General features: G+C 37.0%; 1 protein-coding gene across 2 annotated transcripts in view; it reads left to right on the forward strand.

The window, feature by feature from the left end:
* LRP2 (LDL receptor related protein 2) overlaps positions 1-19,620 on the forward strand; it is a 116,676-nt gene that overhangs the window by 20,016 nt on the left and 77,040 nt on the right. For both annotated transcript variants that reach the window (XM_027678651.1, XM_027678652.1), the window contains exons 4-12: positions 1,680-1,796; positions 9,052-9,162; positions 9,284-9,397; positions 10,335-10,451; positions 11,236-11,379; positions 12,793-12,912; positions 15,242-15,370; positions 16,711-16,880; positions 19,115-19,338. In XM_027678651.1, coding sequence (XP_027534452.1) covers positions 1,680-1,796; positions 9,052-9,162; positions 9,284-9,397; positions 10,335-10,451; positions 11,236-11,379; positions 12,793-12,912; positions 15,242-15,370; positions 16,711-16,880; positions 19,115-19,338 — 1,246 coding nt within the window. The remainder of the gene's footprint in view (positions 1-1,679; positions 1,797-9,051; positions 9,163-9,283; positions 9,398-10,334; positions 10,452-11,235; positions 11,380-12,792; positions 12,913-15,241; positions 15,371-16,710; positions 16,881-19,114; positions 19,339-19,620) is intronic.

Below are 19,620 nucleotides of genomic sequence, written 5' to 3' on the forward strand. Positions count from 1 at the left end.
GTGTATATTAGTTTTAAACTTGATACAAAATTTAGTAGTTTTAAAAGCTGTGAAATAGACATAATACGATGATGTCTGCTCTATCTGTTACCTAACAAAATTCACACTGGCATCTTAGAACTATATAAAAAAACCTGAGAATGATTTTTGCACCAAATTACATTCTCTGCATTATTGCATAAGATGGAGTGTTCTGAAGACCTGATTTCCTGCTACTTCTAATATTAGAAGTTACTTTAATTGATGAGGATAAGATTAATTTATTTTCATTTTGATTCTATGTATAATTTTTTTATAATGTCTTTAAACTGAACAGCTCTGGAGCAACTCACCAACCCCTGGGGAGGTTCAAAGTTTTAAGTTTGGAAGGATTTTGCTCACAGACTTGGTTTGTGCTTTTATATCTTGATACTTGTTCCCACTGAGGATGGAAAAATTTGAATGAAAGTTAACTGCCTTTTGCTCCTCTCTTCCTCTGAGAAGGTGTCAGCACAACTGCTGGTTATGTTTTAACTAAGGAATCTGTAGAAATAAAATGCAAAATGAGCAACACTGAGTTTGACTTTTGAACTAGGTCACTGTAACATTGTTCTCCATGTACTAGTTAATCATGAGTGTTAGTAACTACACAGTGGCACTGTGCTGCTGCCATTTTTGAGTAATCTCCTGGTATTTGTCCTTGTTCTTCTAAAGGGACTTTTTATCTCTGTGTTTGGGAAACCTAAAGGAGCTTTTCCTCCTTGAAATGTTAAAAATTTTTCCTGAGAAAACTAGCTGACAGCTCTGGAAGTCATATGTGCAGAATTAAACCAAATTGTTTTACTTTACTGTCTTGCTCTTGTTTTTCCTCATGACCCTAGTATCCCAGTAGCTGATCTTACTTTGAGAACACTGCTGGCAGAAGAAGGCATAGAGAGCCCCTGTAGAGCAGCAGATGCCCAAATGCCAGTGTATAGACTGGGATGATGTTGAGATATAGCATGAGTTTGAAGGAAACGTGCAGGTGGCAGAGGGAAGGAAAAGTTTGCTGTAAGTTTGCCCTTCAGCTATATCTTCACATATTCAATTATTTTGCCTAGAAAGAACTGAAAGTTTAATTTAACTGTAGTGGAATCAAGGTGGAATTGAACAATTTTACGTGGTTGCTTTTCACTGACACCTGTCGTCATAAGACCGTCATAATCATTCTTGATCCTCTTTTATTTATAAATGTAAACAATTTGTGACTGTTGAGGCCCTGGCTGTATTAGAAAGCAGTGCCTTACTTTCAACTCTGCTGTGTTTAATGTTGTGACATTCTGATTGACCACATAACTTAGTTACTGAGAGATGTTGACCCAGTAAATAAAATAATAGAGAAAACTTTAAATCAGTGAGAACTAGTAATTTAATGTTTTTGGCAGAACAATTGTAGGGAGGTAATTTTTAACCTAGGGGTCAACCCCTTCAGTGAGAAAAGCAGTGAACTTGCTGACTTACAGAAGGCATCACAGAGCTATCCTATCTGCCATGTACTTGTCAAATGTTCTTCAGTCTCCCTGAAATATCAGTACATGAGAGGAGAAAGTGCTGATATTTATGAGAAAGATTAAGTAGTTAAAGAGGAAGAAGGATAATACTTTTCTTCATAAAAAGTCTTGGTTGATGGAAAAGACTGATGGAATGCCTGTTTCTTGCAGCGGGAAGGACGTGCTCAAGTGAGCAGTTCACGTGTTCAAATGGACAGTGTGTCCCGAGCACATACTGGTGCGATCGAGTAGAGGACTGCATTGATGGAACAGATGAAAGAGCCTGCCGTGAGTCTTAACTCTTAGCATGAGATCTGGTTTCATCTCATCTCTGTGGCATTTTAATAAATCTGTAAGATTAAAGGGCCTGTTGATAGACAAGATGACCACAATATGCTTCTTGTTACAAGAGTTTCATTTCAGATTCTCTTGTGTATTGAAACTGGTGTAGTGATACAGATCCTTTATCGCAGAACTCAAATGCAAACTGCCACCACAGGATCAGGGCTTCTTGTTTCTTATCATTTGAAAGATAATTATTACTGCATTGGGAAAAAGTAACCATATTTAATTGGCTTATAGCTTTGGGACATTCAGGGCTAACTTTGCCAAATTTTTTCATATTCTTTTTTCCTGCTTCTTATGAAATCAGTAGTAGTTATAACCTGTGTAGAAAATAAGAATTTGACTCCAAATCACTATTTTGAGGAACTTTCACCCTTTCAAAAGCATTTGTATTCTAGACTGCAGCTTCCTGTGGAGATGATTTGGTCATACTGTATTCAGACAAGTTGTTTATATTGTGCCAACAACATGTAGATGGACAAGTAGTTTTTTTCAATCTAACTTCCCCAGAGTTGAGTAGGCCTGACTGGTGACAGTCTCCCTAGATCCTGGCCTAGGTTGAATACTGATGGAAAGGAAAGCTGTCCACAGAATAGAGACCAGAAATGTTTTTGTCTAATATGTACACAACAGTGTGTAACAACATGTCTGTTCATTGTTAGTACTAAGGACAACATTCACGCACCCTGAGTGACATCTAACACATAAGCTGCTATCCCAGCTGTTAGAACTCAGTGTGCCTTTGGGAAAAAGACATAACTGTGTACTTTGCTCAGAACTAGACCCAGGATGGGAGGTGAGGAAAAGAGGATAGGATGCTAAGGGATGGATAAGGGAGCAAGAAATAAAATGTTGTTAATGCTGAGCTTAGAGGAAAAAAGGGCATGGGCACATGCTGTGTAAAGGAAAACTAGAGTATTGCATGGTCAGCCAACTGCTAGTGTGTTTTATCCCTGACTCACAAGTGACTAAAAGGTACACTATGTAGATTGAAAAGTGATTTAGAACTATATGGTAGTCTGGAATAAAATGTTGCTGAGTCATCCATCTTGGAACTTATTATGTGGTAGACCCACAGCCAGTTCTGAAGTCACCAACACAAAAGGCTAAAAGCCAAGATTCCAAGTACCCCATATCATTGCTGGAAGAATATCTTCTGTAGATTGGTATTTTTTCTCTCAAAGTTTAGAGGAAGAAAAGAGATTGGTAACTTTGTTTAACAAATCTATGACACATTAAAAAAAACCCTGAAGAAAAGATATTTGTTTAAAAAATGCATTATCTGTGATTTAAAAAAGAGGAACTGCTGAACTTCTCTGAGAAACCTGTGTGTAGTCATTGAATAGAGTGTGGAACACCCAGATGCCACGGTGTAATTGTTATAATGCAGTAAACCTATGGCAGGCTGGGAGTGGAGTCCTAAGGATAATACTTAGTTTTTAAGACTAGAAGCTGCTGTGATGTTTGAAAATTGAAGTGCGCATTTTATTTCATTCTCATCTAAGTAAATTAAAAAGGCAGTTAGGAAGGGGCCCTCTAGATACATTAATAGTAGCACTCTACTCCTGTGTGGGAAACCCACTGCATCATTGCTGCATCAGCCAGTAGGCCCCGTGACTGCTGTGAAGGCAGCATATTTAGCCCCAGGGAGAGGGACTGCCTCCTATCATTCAACAGCCTCTACTCTGGTTTATTAGGCTATGTGTTGACAGTCCCTCTAAGACAGAAGAATGACTGTTACTTGGAACACTGAAAGTAGCTGTGTTGGACTAGTTTAAAGAAATGTGACAGTGCTGAAGACAAGAGGATCAAGAAGAATGTAATGACAAGACCCTTGAGGAAGGCTGGTTAATTTTATTGCCTTTTTGTCTTTGCAAGTCCTGGAACTTTAAACTTTAAACGGAAGCCATAACATAGGATTAACAGTATGGTGATTTTATGATTAACCGTACAGTAGGGATTAGTGTAAGTGTTCGATTTTTGCAGCAGATTCTAATACTTGCTTTGACTATTATTTTTCCCCACTGTTTAGTCCATTTCCTTTTCCACAGTATCTGATATAAACAAATGTAAGAGGAATATTACTATTTTAGCCTTTTCATTTGTCATTAGTTTTTCCTTATTTAATATGTACTAAAAGGTTTCATAAATACAAATGAATCATCCATGAAAAACAAAAGAAAAAAGCTATTTATAATTGATTCTGTTATTTCATGGAGCATAACAAAATGCAACGTATGTCTGTTTACTTATGCCTTGCACTCACTGATCTGTCCTGAAGCAAATTTAGATTGTAAAGAAGATAAAGTTTTGTTGCCGAATAGGTTACACTATTTAAGAAACTAGTCACATGCAAAATGTCACCAATATAAAGTAACTCTGCAATTAAACGTGTAAAAAAATAGAACAAAGGAATTCAGAGCCCTAGTCCATTTTACTGCTAATAGGATTAACAGCAAGGGAAAACTGCCCATGCAGAGGCTAAGATAAACATCAGAACAATGTTTCAGCTACAGGTCATTTAATTAGTGCATTGAAGCTGTTTTAATTTCATAAAATTGTGGGTTTTAATTTTCTTTAAATACACGTATCAGGCTGTTTTTCTAGCTTTTTAAAATAGTCAGCAGCTAGCAAATATTTTAATTTTAAAACTTTAGAAACATAAAATGAAATGGCAAACTATTTGGGGTAGCAAACACTTTTTCGGAGTAAGTAGTCAATATTGGCGTAATTTTTCTGTGTTACATGCTTTATTTCTCTCAATTTAAGGTAGAATTCTCTCTCCTGCCTCAGCTTTGTAATTGAAAAATGAAAATCCCAGCCCTGTCCAGTTTGCTTTGCTGTGACTGACAGAATAATGTATCCTTCCTGGATACAGCTCTGGCAGCTGAGCACTGCTCTGAGGCTGTGAGGGAGGAAGGGGAAGTATGTTAAAGACATGTTGTTTGAGGCTGATGGGCTGAGTGTGAGCCCAGAGACTCTATATTTTTGATTCTGATTTTCATGTTGAGTTGCTGCCATAGGTCAACTGTCGAACCTGTTACTTTTTGCCTCTTGTTTGCTGTGCTAAGTAGCTGTTGTGGTCAGGAAGCAGGCAGCCGGCTCTGGGATTAATTTACAGAGATCAGGGTGAAAGTGAACAGAGATCAAGAACTGAAGAAGTCATAGGGGATATAGTCCAAGAAAGAAGAAAAAAGCCATGGCCTTTTTCCTACAGGGAAGTAGCAAAACTGGATCATGGTAAGAAAGGCAACCAAAGACTAGAGTGTCAGGGATCAAAATCAGGAACTAAGGCCAGGAATGAGAGTCTAGTCAGTCTGCCAGCTCTGAAAGCATCTCTGCTATGAACACTGCTTAGCATCATCTAGCTTACAGGATTCTTGGACTTGGAGTAAGTCCTCCTCCTGGTGTCTCCAATAGTCTATGAGCTATGTGGGCAATGATTTGCCGCCTGTGAGGTAGTGACTCATGGCAGTGAGTCAAAGGGATTTAATTAATTTTATTTTGTAGAATGTTTTGGAATGTTGCTGCAATAAAAGACGCTTGTAAGTAGGAAATTGTCGTTTATTATTATTTTTTTATTTCTCCTACTTGTAACATGGATTAGGATTACAGAAGGTTACACTTTCTGACTATGTGGCAGAAATTAGTTTCTGCTGAATCAAAAACCATTTACAACTGTTTCCTGTTGCTGTTTTCATATGGATTTATTTCCAGCTTGCAGAACAAAAGTGTTAGACAGAAAGCAAAATAATGTAGGTTTAGCAAGTCCTGTGACATAGGTTTCAAGCCATTTCAAAGGGGTTTGCAGCTGTTGCCCCAAAACAGTTAAAAGGAACAAGGTGCCTCATCTGTCACTTGGGCTGGCGTTTGCCAGTTTGTCTTTTGCAACTGAAGTGCTGGCATGCCTGGGGAGACAGATTGTGTAGAAATATTTTGGCTAAGAAAGACATGCCTGAGAGAAAGGGAGAGAAAGAAGAGCTCCCTTTCTTCCTGAGCATTGGGAATGAACATAGGGGAAAACAATTTCCTCCTGTTTTCACATATTGTCTTCTAGGAATTGTGATGACTAGGGAAACATTTTTTCTTTTTAGTTTTCTGTAAAATTATCTACAGGTTCTTGGGAGGAAAAGATAAAGGAAGCAATTTCATGTTGGAGGCTCTTGACCATTAAAAGCAAGATGAAAGAAAACAGTGTTTATATTTTTTCTGTCCCTTCACTTTTAATGCCATGTTCAGTCTTATACTGTCTCCTTTCACTCTCTCCTCTTGTACAGCTGTATTCTCAGACCTCCTTGTGTGCAAACTACCTACCTTGTTGTCCTTTTAACTCAGAACCTTACCCTTCGTTTTTAGCTCTTTCCAATTCAACTGTCACCAACACAGAAAAAAAGAAGTTCAATTCCCTGGAAGAGAACCCTTTCAGGTCACTCACAGAGCACAGAGACTTTTTCCATGTACCCCCTACAACAGAGACAGTATCATCAGTTTCTCTGATTGGTGTCAGTTCTTGCATAGCAGTGGGTTTTTATACTCAAATGCATCGATCTTGAATTGGATGCATGCAGAAAAACCTTAGTTTAAATAAAAATTCAAATAAAAGCTAGGAAATGTTTATTGTGCAAGCCCCAAAGCAGTGCCTAATGTAAGAGCTCCCCACTTAAATTCAAAATGTCATGATAATCAGTTTCCAGACTTTGTTTGCTAAAGAGCTTTTCATTAAGCTAGATTGTATAGGTCTTCTGATTTAGGGAGTTCATCCCGTTCCTACCCTCCTCACTGCTAAGGTTCAGATTCTTTTTTTCCTTTTAAGAAGTTTCCATTTGGTGATAGGAGTAGAAGAACTAAGCTCATTCATTGCTGATACTTTCAAAATTTTGAAGAGAAAGAAAGGGAGTTTAAGTTCAGGTTTTTTGCAATTGAAGGACAGGCATTCCTTTGTTTTCAGATATCCTAGTAGTGTTAATGAAGTTCTGTTTTGGCTTCCTTTAGTCTCTCAGCATCGACACCAGAAGCACAATGCCATAGGTGCATCTTGTATGTGATTTCTATAGGGGCCTTATCTAGACACCATTGGAAAGTGGTTCGCCCTCACAGAAGCCAGCATTTCTTGCTTAATTCTTTTACCTTTGCTACTTCTCCTCACATAAAAATAACCTAGCTACTGTGGAACTGTCCTGATGGCACAGATGCTCCTGAAACCTGCAGTGCATTGGCTACAGCTTTTGGTGTAGCTCACAACTTTGCCATTATTCATGAGGATTAGTTCTTAATGCCCAAAATAATTAAAACCATTTTATTAAAATAATATGCTATAAGGTACAAAGAGTACAATCTATAATGCATAATGCAGTGAAAAATATCTTTCAGGTCAGTGAGTAGGCTGTGATCAGAACTATAATTTACTAAGCTCTGTCTTTTGACAGAGGATTGGGAATGGGATTACCTGTACAGAATTTAAAAATTAAATTAATCTCCACTGGGCTTTTCAAAGAATATTCTTGCTTGTGCAAGTACAATTAAAATAAAAAATCTGTATGCCAAGTAGATTTGAAAAGAAAATAAGGAAAAAGAAGCATTTGTTCACATTTTAGTAAACCACCAATTTAGTCAGAATGTATATTTTCAAGTGTCTTCAAAACATCTTTATTTATTGTTCTGTTTGATATTTTTACACTGATTTGCATTTATACAATACACTAGATTATATAATATAATAAAGATTTTTCCAGGCTGAGGACATTGCCAGGCTTGTTGCTGGAGAGAAGACGTTGACAATGTCTTCCTTCTTCTAAGGGAGTTTAATATAAGCTTGAGAAAATCTTATTACTGACTAGATCCTTAGTTTGCCTGGGCATTCTTGAAGAAGCAAGTGCTTCAAGGCAATGGGTTCAGCTGTCTATTTGCTTGACATTTAGTCCATCAGAAACAGCATAGAACATCACTGGAGGTATTTCTGTGGCATATGGAGAAAAATGGGGAAAATCACAAAACTATCCAATATAAATCCCTTAGAAGCTTTTCTCCTTCGGTGCAGTTACGAGCACATACCTCGTATTCTTCTTTTTCTTCAATGTGCCCTGTAATACTTACAGTATTCTTGTACTGCCATAGCTATTTCCTCTGGGAACTAACACCAGAAGGCCACAGGTAGCATGTTTTGAATTCCAAGAGTATGAACGAAAATGTGCCTAGGTGAGATCCTTCTTCATCTGCTTTATTAACTCTCAAGGAAGTAAAATGGGATAAGAATTCAAACTGAAAATCTAAAAGGTACGAAATGTAATTTGGCTCTTCTGTGTCTTGAGTTCATTTATCTTCTTTATAGAGACAAGGGTTCAGTAAAACTCACTTCTAAAATCAGCAGTTATTTGTTTTCATACTTGCCATTTGGCTGAAATAATTAATTTTTGTGTATATGACAATGAGCTAAACTATGAGCTCATGTTCTCCCACTCAGCTCTACCATGTGCTTATACCTAATTTGTTAGATAGTTCCACTGAACTCACTGACTGCTTGTATAAAGAAGTATTTTCAGAATTGATTTTGTTTCAAATAATCCCTTGTATTGGCCTGTAGGTCATCTACATAAGTAGAACATGAAAAAACTGAAAAATCATTATTTCTGCAGAATCTGTTTTCTGAAGGGGAAAAGCAAGTAATAAAAAAGAGATGTCCTAACATTGACCATGGACCTGGAAGTTCAGTATCCTGGGCTTATTTAGAACAAAACCATAAAAACCTGAAATATCTGAGTTTGAGAACTCATGACATTCTAAGAGGACCTAGGAACTGTACATTTCTGGAATTCCTTTGCTATTTAAACCCTTTTATAAAGCTCAAGAAAGTGTAAAACAGAGGTACAAATAAATTAAGCAAATGTTCACTGCTTGCTTTCTTTTTGTGTTGCATTGTTTTCTATCATATTGTGAACTGTTTGGGTTGCAAATCTTTTTGGGATGTGGAGGGCATCTAATTTTTCCCTTGTTGCTTGCAAGGTTTTGTAGCCACTGTCTAGAGGATATTTTTGAATATCTGTTGGGGAAGAGAGTAAAGGGATTGTTAGTCAGTACTAGTACAGGAAGTTTTGTATTACCTTTTTGTTTTCCTTTAAATCAAGATATTCTGTTGACACTAAATGTGTATGACCAATTAGAGTCTAACATTCATGCTAATACTGAAGGACTTTTATTGTAGACTACCCAAGATGTGAACAGTTATCATGTGCAAATGGAGCATGTTTTAATGCAAGCCAGCGATGTGATGGCAAAGTTGATTGCAGAGATTCTTCTGATGAAGCTAATTGCAGTAAGTACCATGTGCAGAGTGATCCCAAACAAATATGCTTTATAGACCTCCTTTTAGAGTTAAAGACTGTAGTTTTCTGACAGATTTTCTTTATGTCTTTCTGTGCTAAAATGTCTTTCAGCCCGTGGCTGTGCCAGCACACAGTTTCAGTGTGCTAATGGAGAATGCATCCCTCGAGCCTTCATCTGTGACCATGATGATGACTGTGGAGACAGGAGTGATGAAAACTCTTGCAGTATGTTTGTTTTTTTCAGTTACTTTAACTGTTTTACTAAGAACTGGTTCAAGCAAATAGCAGGAAGTAGATTGCTTGGTTATACAGCCATCAAAAGCTAGTCACTGTTCTACACTGACTTTTTTGTATAGAAAGATCAAAATTGCAGTGCTACTTTGATATACTTCTTTCAGGTTGTCTTTGCTGCTAAGTCCCTGGGTGTATGGGTACTGTTTGAATTTTATGGATTCAGTGACAGTTTGCTTCTTAATATATACAGTTTCACTTCTTCATTCTGTTGTCATATTCTTAATTTCAGCATGACCCAGAGATAATTCCTTTGCTCTGAAATCTCAAATAGCTGCAACATGCTATTGTTTTTTGTCCAGATTGATTTGACTTTTTTCACATTTTTATTTTCTGATAGATGGAATGAATATTCTAGAATTATTCCTAGTAACTATAATGTACAACTTTACAGACTGATAACTGTACAGATAGTTGTCCTTGAGATGTTCATGTGAGGTCTTTAATTGACTGCTCCATTTCTGGAAATCTCTTGCTAATTCTTTTCTTCATGATCAGGGTATCCTAAAATACTGCATCTCCAGCCAGAATCATGGCTGTACAGTTATCACTCGTGTGAGCTATATAGAAAGGTCCCCCACTGCTTATCATGTCCACTTTCAGGAACCTTGCTAATAAGGTGTTCTGCATCTAGTTGCACAATTAATTGATAAATTTAGCCTTCTCTTTTATTTCTGTAAAGACCTAGAGCAAAATTAAGTTCACACCTACAACTAGAACAAACCAACAGTGTTTGCAATATATACAAGATATTGAACTACCTGTTTTTCGGGAGGTATTATAAATGACTGTTCATTGCTGAGACAGTATTGCTATTTTTAACCTTTTAGCCACTTAGAACAGTTAGATTTTCTCATGTTTCTTTCCTTAGCTTATGCAACTTGCAGAGGCAACTTCTTCACTTGCCCGAGTGGCCGCTGTATTCATCAGAGCTGGATATGCGATGGAGATGATGACTGTGAAGATAATGAAGATGAAAGAGGATGTGGTACATACTATTACTAACTTCTAATGGTATTTTCAGAGGAAGACCATACTAAGCTACATCTTTGAAATTTTGACCAATCAAGATGTTCTCAATACATTTTATTTCTGTTAAAACCTTAGAATTACATCTTGTTTCTTCTTTTTTTTTACTTATGCAGTATTTTTACTGCTGTGTATTTTTACAGAATTATTGTTGTGATACTGAGTATGATACCAACTAAGTTTAACATATAGCAATATCTCTTTTTTTACTTTTATGTATTCTCTTTTATATTTTGTTTTGGTCTTCCTACCTGTGGAGATTTTTCAGGTCATCTCTAAGGGGACATGAGGCGTCTAATAACCAAAAGCAACTGATTGAAAATGAAAGTAACTCAGTTCCTGCCAAGATTTGTTGTGTGAGAAACAGAAACTTTTTAATGAATGTTCTTTTTCATTGGCTTTTTCTATGATGAGCGTTATTCTCTGTATCCAGACAGCGCTTGTGTGTTTTGAAACCATAAAATTATAGTTCCATTTCTGGTGCAATAGTTAGTTTAAAGATAAATGGTTTTACTATTTCTAACAAAACAGAAAACTGAAAGGATTCATGTGTTGTCTGCACAAGTATTGTTTGCATGACAAGGAAGTATAGATGATGTTTCTTCATAGTCTTTCCCAACTGTGTGCAAGAAATAGAAACGGAATATCAAGGAATAGAGAAGTTTTGCAAAGTTGTTAGAGAAGAAATTCTAAGTAATATTTGAGACATAATTTTCAATTATTCTTGTTTTTCTTTTCCATAGAAAGTGGTCGCCATGAGTGCTACCCAGGAGAGTGGGCCTGCCCTGGGTCAGGGCATTGCATTCCAATTGGAAAAGTGTGTGATGGGACTGCAGACTGCCCAGAAGGAGAAGATGAAACTAACATCACCGCAGGCAGACATTGCAGTATGTGTTAGAATCAAAAACATGAACAGAATAGCAGAAACACCAGCACTGATATCTTCTTATATTCACCTTTTGTCTCCTAAACAATACTGAAATTTTGGAAGTTTGCTATTTTCATTGGCACTGTTCTGACTGGATGTTCTGAAAGAGGCATATATGCTGCAAAAAACCCCATTCCTTTTGTAAAATAAAATTTCACAAATAAGGATTTTAACTCACTCTCCATATCCTAAAATATGTTCACAGAGACAGGGAAAGGTGTGCTATGCCTTTTTTGTTTAAATATCTGTGTTTTTCCCATTGTGTAAGTGAGAAGGAATCTTTTGTACTGATCAGAACATGGGATTGAATCAGTGTATCCTGAGCTTTGGCTAATTCACTTTAAAGATTAGAGTTTTCAAAAATATCTTCACCTGGGATGCCTGGTTCTCCAATTAGTGGTACACTGGGTTTTCTCTGTTGGAGGCAACGAGCATGCATAGTTCCTCCTAATTTCTTATGAACATTGAATCCCTCTGGGAATAAGGACCAGGGTATTTTAGGTTTTTCATTTCTAGGAAGATGAAAATTCTTATTAACAAAATCATGCTTTTTGGAATAGGAGGATTGAAAAAAATTGTAGAAAATTAAACCTTATTGTAAAAAAGCACTCTTGCTTTGCTCAGTGGTTTAGTAGCAACAGCAGAGATGGGCTGCAAAGCAAGGTGTTTAAGAGAAAAAATTGAGGAAAAGGAAGATGAGAAAGAAGGAGGTGGAAGTCAGTCAGCAATTGTTTTATAATCATAACTTGTTCACCTATCACTGAATTGTTTATTAAATAATAGTACAAGGAAAGGCAGAAGTAGTGAAGGAAAAAAAAGAGAGAGAGAGAGAGAGAAGGAAAGGATAAAGAAGCATTTGTCCATGTACACAATCCAACCAGTATATTCTAATATATTGGAGAAATATAGATATTCTTCTTAATGTAATATAGTAGGTTTTCTTCTGTATAAAAGAGTAAATGATGAGGTTATGTGCCAATAGATGGAGTTCAAAAATATGTTGTTCACAAGTAGGTCTTGTGGAACAAGGTATGATGCATTTGCAGATGGCTTCCTCTGTGCACCTTTTTTACACAGCCCTTACCAGTGATGGTTCATATAAGATCGATGCTTATGCTTTAACTCTGTTCTAAAACCTATTAAAAACAGTATCTTATCTTCTGTCTTCCATGTCCTTGCCTGCATGTATGTAAGCGTATATGCTTTTATGGAACTTCAGACATAACTTTCTGTGCGGATTTGTTTTAAGAAGCTGTTCTTAACATTGTAGGCTCACTGTAGAAAAGACTCTAGCTTTGTAACTGTTAGTAAGGCAGAAAGCTGTTCTACTGGTAATGTGTGTGTTTCTGAAATATTTCATTTCCTTTTTTAGACATATCCCGCTGCGCTGCTCTGAGTTGCCAGTATCGCTGTCACTCTTCTCCATCAGGAGGGATGTGTTATTGCCCTGCAGGATATACAATAAGTAGCAATGACAGTCGTACTTGTATTGGTAAGTGAAGCACAGTGATTACAGATATCTTACAGTCATTACAGATATCTTGTACCTTCTCACAGCTCATTGGGAAAGTCTGAATTCCTGGAAGGTGGGTAAATTCTAAATAGGTGGATGTACTGGCAAATAAAAAAATCTCAGGAGTCAGCAAAAGAATAAAAATCTTAGTAGAATAATGGCAACATGGTGACACAGAAACAAACCAGAGAGATATCATGAAGATCTCTTTCACTTAGACCTTAAAGACATAGTGACAGCATGATTAGATTTAAAAATATTTACTATTAGATGGCTGTTTTATTATCAAAATTTTTTACCAGTCTTTTAGTGGTTGGATAGGAAGAGCTTGTTTCTGCCTCACTCATTTGTGTTGTATGCCTGGAAAAACAGTTAATGATGTCTAATTGTTTGGTACTTCTGAAAAGTGGCTGTATATTAAGACAGTAGAACATTATACTTGAAAATAAAAAGGTGCTTTGCCTTTGGAAAGGCTGTATCTTCTATGGGATTTCAGTATATACAGATTTACATGAAAATGAAGACTATTTACAAAAATGTAAAGGTAAGTGAGGTGTTTTAGTGTTGCATTTGTATTCTGCAGCTGCTCTAACTTGGTAGCACAAATGATTTATCTCAGTAGCTGGAAATAGAGTAACTTCAGAATCATGAAAGTTAGCACTGCCTAATAAAAGAAATGGGGTAAATACCTGTTATGGGTTTTCAACCCAAGCTATGGTGTTTGTGCTCTTAAAAGTATTCCAGATGTTCAACCTCTAATGAAATTTTTGTATTTTGGGGAATATTGAGTGACCTAGGGCTGTATAAGCTGCAATGGTAGAATAGTTGCTTTTTATGGAGACAAAGGAGTAAGGCATAAAATTCCCTCCATTCTTTCACTCTTATGTGGGAAGTACATGAAAGACACATTCCCAAACCTAGTGCAGTCTCAGGGAGTCTTCTGTTTTTCTTTGCCCTGTAAACCTAGCTGTCTGATTCAGGCTTGTGAATCTGAGTCAACGTATTTTGGTTTGCTGACATCTAGGCATGTATTTGTATTAACAGCAAGACTTGGCATGGAGGAATGGCTGATGGTCAGTAGTGTATAATTCCAGATCTTAATTTAAATCAAAATTATGAAACTATAGTGTTAATGAAGTGTATTACTTTTTGAAACTGTAATCTTTTCAGTTGTCTTCATTTGGTTCTGGATCACTATAGATTGAAGGTTTTTAACACATGGAAGCTGGAAAGCTACAGAGGACAACATTTTTTCAGTACCAAAATGTACTATCCAGGGAATATTTAATTTTCACTTTTGTGTTAATCAGCATTTAAAACCAGAAGTTCAAATAGGAAGCATATTTAAGATCTCATTTTCACCTTTTTTTTGGCTTAACAGTAGAATTACCAGTTTCCAGCAATGTAACATATTCTATTCAGATTTTCAAGTGAAGTAGGGCAGACTTTTAATGTCAAAACTGTATGTTAAGTATTTTCAGAAATCTGAGTTTAAATAACCACTGATAGGATGAAACACTAGACAGTGTTCAGATCTGAATGCCTTTTTTTTTAATGAAAGTAATTTACATTTAAAAATCCTTGATTTAAAATAATAACTAGTTAAATATTTCACAATTTTATATGTAAAAGATTCTGCAGCAACCCTGTAAATTCCTTGTAGAGCACATCTGTGAGTTCTTGCTGGGTCATCCTAGCTGTGCACTCTACTTGTATGGTATTTTATGTGTCAAAATTAACTTCTTTATACTTTTGCTGTCTGGTTCTGGTCCACAGCCAGCTTTTAATTGTAAATCAGACACCTGCTAGCATGGTACCAAGTCTGAGCTAATAAACACTGCCTTCTGGCAGGACTTACTGGCCTGAGCACTGCACTAACATAAAGGTAGAGCTCACCTTCAGAGTGGGCTTAAATCCTGCCGCATGTGTGTGTGCAAAGTGTAGAGATCTGTTGCAGGAAGAATACTGCACAGACGTGTTTTGTATTGTGAAAAGTAGAAAATGATGTCCCTTCCAATGATTTTTCTCTTCTGACAGGTGTGGTTTGGGTTTTGTTGGTTGGTTGGTTGGGTTTTTTTCAGAAGGACAAGAGTGCAGGTAGGTCCTTGGGCAGGAAACATCAGGTTTTTTGTTATCCAGAAATAAAAACATTGAAACATTGTGGAAAAACATACAAAATGTCTTCTTCCATGCTGTAGTTCTGCAAACAGATATAAAGCAAGCAGAGGGGACAAATTTGCAGCTTCCTAATTATGACATCTGTTTTATACAGAGCATTGTTTATTAATATGCCTTATTCACTTGACAGATTTTGATGACTGTAAAATGTGGGGTGTCTGTGACCAGCTGTGTGAAGATCGTGTGGGACATCACCAGTGCCACTGTGTGGAAGGTTATTTCCTAGAGCATCATCGACATTGTCGGGCCAACACTTCAGGTTAGTGCAGAGCACTTCAAGTCTCCTGCTGTTGTTGAGCTAATAGATAGATAGGTAAATAGATAGGTGAAGTGGGGCAGTTTTCATGCTTTTGCCATACAACTGTGTTTGATTTTAACTTAACTCTGCCCTTAAGGACTTCTGGTCAGGACAGCATTCAGAATATCAGCAAATACCAAAACTCTCCATGTGCTGGCATCTGTAGTCTTTTGTGGAGCTGACCCTCATCAGGGCTGCTTCTCCTCAGATCAGCAAATGTCTTCTAGGCTCCATTGCTTTCTCAGCACTCCTGACTTCTGCAGAGTTGGGAGATCATTGCCAGAGCCCACCTGAAGTAAGAAAATCTTGTTTTGTGCGAGACAGTTTCCTGACATGGTCTCTATGGAAGTCAGTGTGACCAAGAAATCAGGAAACCTTGCTTTTTCTAGAACTGTGCCAGAAGGTCGTTTTGCTGACTGGTGAGATGAAGCACTTGCCTGTGACAGAAGCCATGCTCTTGGCTTCAAGTGTTCCAGAACCTGAACTTGGCAAGAACTTTTGCCTCTTAGAGTGTGGTTCCCCATCAGCTGTAAGCAGCTGCTCCTGACCTCCTGCTCTACTCTGAAAGCAGGCCCTGGGAAACCCTTCCTTTTGGAGATGTAATGTCCTAACAGGCTTTTGTGTGAGGCAGGTGTTCCTGCCTGCAGAAAATCAGTGGGAAGCTGAGTCCCTGATTGGCATAGCTGATTAGCAGCCTTGCTTCTTAGAAAACCATAAACTGCTCAGTTCCCTCATCCTTTTTTCTTCAGCCACATCTGCAGAGCAGTCATCTCACAATTTTCCAAGTATGTCCTCAAAAAACATTTGAGGTAATGAAGCTTTTTGAGGTAATGAAATATGTCTGTATTAAAACATGCATGTGCCAGCACTTGGAATGATTGTTCTGCCTCCAGAAAAATTCAGTATGTTTCACAAGAAGCTTTCCATTCAAATTAGTGTCTTTTGGGCGAGTGTGTTGAGTTTCTATCTTATTAATGGGAAAATTTCATACTTGCTCTAAATCAGTTTCACTGGATTCATTTTAGCTTTAGTAGAAATGGTCTTTAGCATTCATAGAAATGGTCTTTAGCATTTAGATGCTTTGAATACGTGTTCGTGCCTGATTTTCTCCAAATGTAGAAACCAAAGACAAATCACAGGAAATTAGTACTCACATAGAAACATTTATACAGATTGTAGTCTGAGCATCCATTTAGACTTTTGTGTCCAGTGTGTGTGAACCAGTCTGTATATATTTCAATGCCCCTTTGCAAAATATCATGCCTGCAGAATAGTCATATATTTGTCACCCCTGCTTTCAGCTGGTGTTGCATCAATTATTTTTTCCAATGGCCGTGATTTACTGATTGGAGATCTTCATGGAAGAAATTTTCGTACTTTGGTGCAGTCACAGAACCGTGGGGTTGCAGTTGGAGTGGACTTTCACTTTTACCTGCACAGAATCTTTTGGACTGATACGGTGCAAGATAAGGTGGGTAGAAGTTTCAAGAAGAATATATTTCTGTGTATCTGGAAGTAGAGAGCTGCAAGAGGCAGAATGTGTTGATAGGCCCTCATTTTTGAGAGCCAAAGCTGGCTGTATTTTTGTTTTCTAACAAAAAAGCTCCTTGAAATGTTTTATGTTAATGACTGCATTTTTTCAACTATACTATTACATGTGACATATTAAACAAAGAATCCTATTATATGGGAATGTCTTGAGCAACTTTTAGTTTTACTTGAGACAGAGTCCAAAAAACTAATTAAGAGAAATAGTAGACATTCTTTCAAAACTGAACAAATTTTTCTTGGTAATTTTTTGAAACATGATCATTGAAAATGTAAAACCTGTGTGCCTTCCAAGATGATAAAAATCAGATTTCTTCATATACTTCAAATGGCACTGTAATTGAGCTTGGATAACAAATATTGACAGTATTTTGTGTAATGAGCCAATATTGTGTTACTTTTTTTTTTAAGAGAAATTATTTTAGCTTCAAGATACAGTAGAGCAGAGCAACTTTAAAAACAGTCTGGAGGCTCTTGTGGAAGTTGGATGTCACCTTTGTTCTTTTTCTCTGTGCATAACTTATGGAAACCAGAAAAGTCCTAGGTCAAATGCTGAAACTCCACAATCTTCCACTCCATGTTGATTGTCATGCAGAGTGAAGGAGGATCCATGACCTGGCTCATGCTGACACTATGAATGGATCAGTTTGGTGTCACTGTCATTATTCTGAATCTATGCATAAGAAGTGTAGTAAAAGCTAGAGTTTATACTACAGTGCCATGCTGGTTCTGTTGGAAGGCACGCTCCCTGCACGGCTGTCAAGTAGGACAAGATTTGTATGCACAATTTTTGACTTGTTCACAATTCTGGCATTTTTATTTTCACTGTAGTAGGTTCGCATTACTGCAGTTATGTTGTCAATGGCTGAATTAAGTCAGGGTCAAATCTACACTTTTGTGAGACAGGAGATTTATACTATCTCTCTGTACAAGGTATAAACAAAAGATAATATGGAGTTTCTCACTGTACACCCCAGATGCCAGGACTGCCTTTTATCTGCCCCAATATAGTTTAATCCTAATTAATTAATTACAATTAATTAATCTAATTAAGTCCAAGCTAGTATATCCGGATGAAAACAATAACATTTAGAATTTTCTTAAATGATGTATTTTTCCAACTGATGTCCTAAAATAATAACATTATTAGGCAATTTTTGGTTGTCCTTTTTCAAGATTAAGATGTAAACTAAGCCAGAAAATTGTGGGTTGTGTTTTGTGTCATCTTTATCTCATTTAGTGTACTACCTGATAACCTAATGCCCGTAAGCTCTTTCATCAACAGGGTTTCCAAAGAAGAGAATAGACTGTCAAGTGGCTGTCTAGATTATTTGTACCTGGATCTGAAGAATATTTTAAATGATACTATTTTAGCTCTTTATTTTTCTTGCATGTATTTACTTGTGGTAATCTGTGTTTTCATTTAAAGCATTCCAAACCTCATGCTGTTGTTTCAAAAAAATAATGATTTCTAGCTTTTCATATTACCCAGTGTTATAATCATGTGATTACTGGATTTGTAACACTGTGTTTGGACTGTTTGCTTCATATAGCTCTGAGCTTGCTGATAAAATAACAACACTATTTCTTCTTGAGCGTGATGCTGTTAAAATTAGCCTTAGGTAAAGGAGACCAAAAGCTGAGGCTTCTCCTTTCTATCAGGACGGAGAGCTTTCCCTTTCTTTCTGCATTTTGCAATTTCCCCATAATGGTCGGTGTAGTAAGAGCTCCCCCTCTTGTTTCTGGTCACTGTTGAGAGCTTTGCTAAAGCATGTTCATTTGTTGTCAATCAATGAAAGTACTGGGTTTTTCTTGATCCCACAAAAGCAAGATGCACTTTCCTCTTTTTTTTTTTTTGTGGTTTGTTTTTTGGTTTTGTTTTAAATCCAGCAATTAGTCACGTTTGCTAAAGCACAAGGCTGCTTTAGTCTGTTACCTTGTCCATTTTGCAGAAATGCTAGTTGAAGGCAAGCTTCCTGTAATTCTTGCATTGTTTTCCAAATTTTTGCAAAAATCTCTAAGCTTAGTTGGTAACTTGGTTGTAGCTGGTGGCCAATTATGGATCTATGCTCAATGTGATGATAAAGGACAAGTACCATGTGCCTTGTCATTAGCAAAACATCCTGTGAGCACTGACAATATTTGTATTGTTTTCAGGTTTTTTCTATTAATATTGATGGCTCTGATTTCCAAGAAGTATTAAATGTTTCGGTTGACACACCTGAAAACCTAGCAGTGGATTGGGTTAACAATAAACTATACGTGGTTGAGACCAGTGTGAACAGAATAGATATGGTTAACTTGGATGGAACAAACCGTGTGACTCTTATTGCTGAAAATCTTGGAAATCCTAGAGGAATAGCACTTGATCCAACTGTTGGGTAAGTGATACTTACCAGGTAATGGTAAAGGATGTCAGAAATTCCTTTATACCAATGCAAAAGGAGGACAACTAAGAACAGCAAAACAGATATAAAATATTTTTAATATTTGCATTGCATCCTAGCCTATTCTGCACCTTAAGTTATGAGAGAGCTCTGCACTGCTTTTATTGCCAGTGTGTGGAATCTGTTTCATGGCTGGAGTTATACATGGACGAGCAGCCCTGAAAGTGGGAACTGTGGAATTGCCCTGCAGAGGAGCAGAAATTATCCTCAGAGATT

The sequence above is a fragment of the Neopelma chrysocephalum genome, unplaced genomic scaffold, assembly GCF_003984885.1.
Source record: "Neopelma chrysocephalum unplaced genomic scaffold, ASM398488v2 Primary Assembly neopelma1_44, whole genome shotgun sequence".
Taxonomy (NCBI): domain Eukaryota; kingdom Metazoa; phylum Chordata; class Aves; order Passeriformes; family Pipridae; genus Neopelma; species Neopelma chrysocephalum.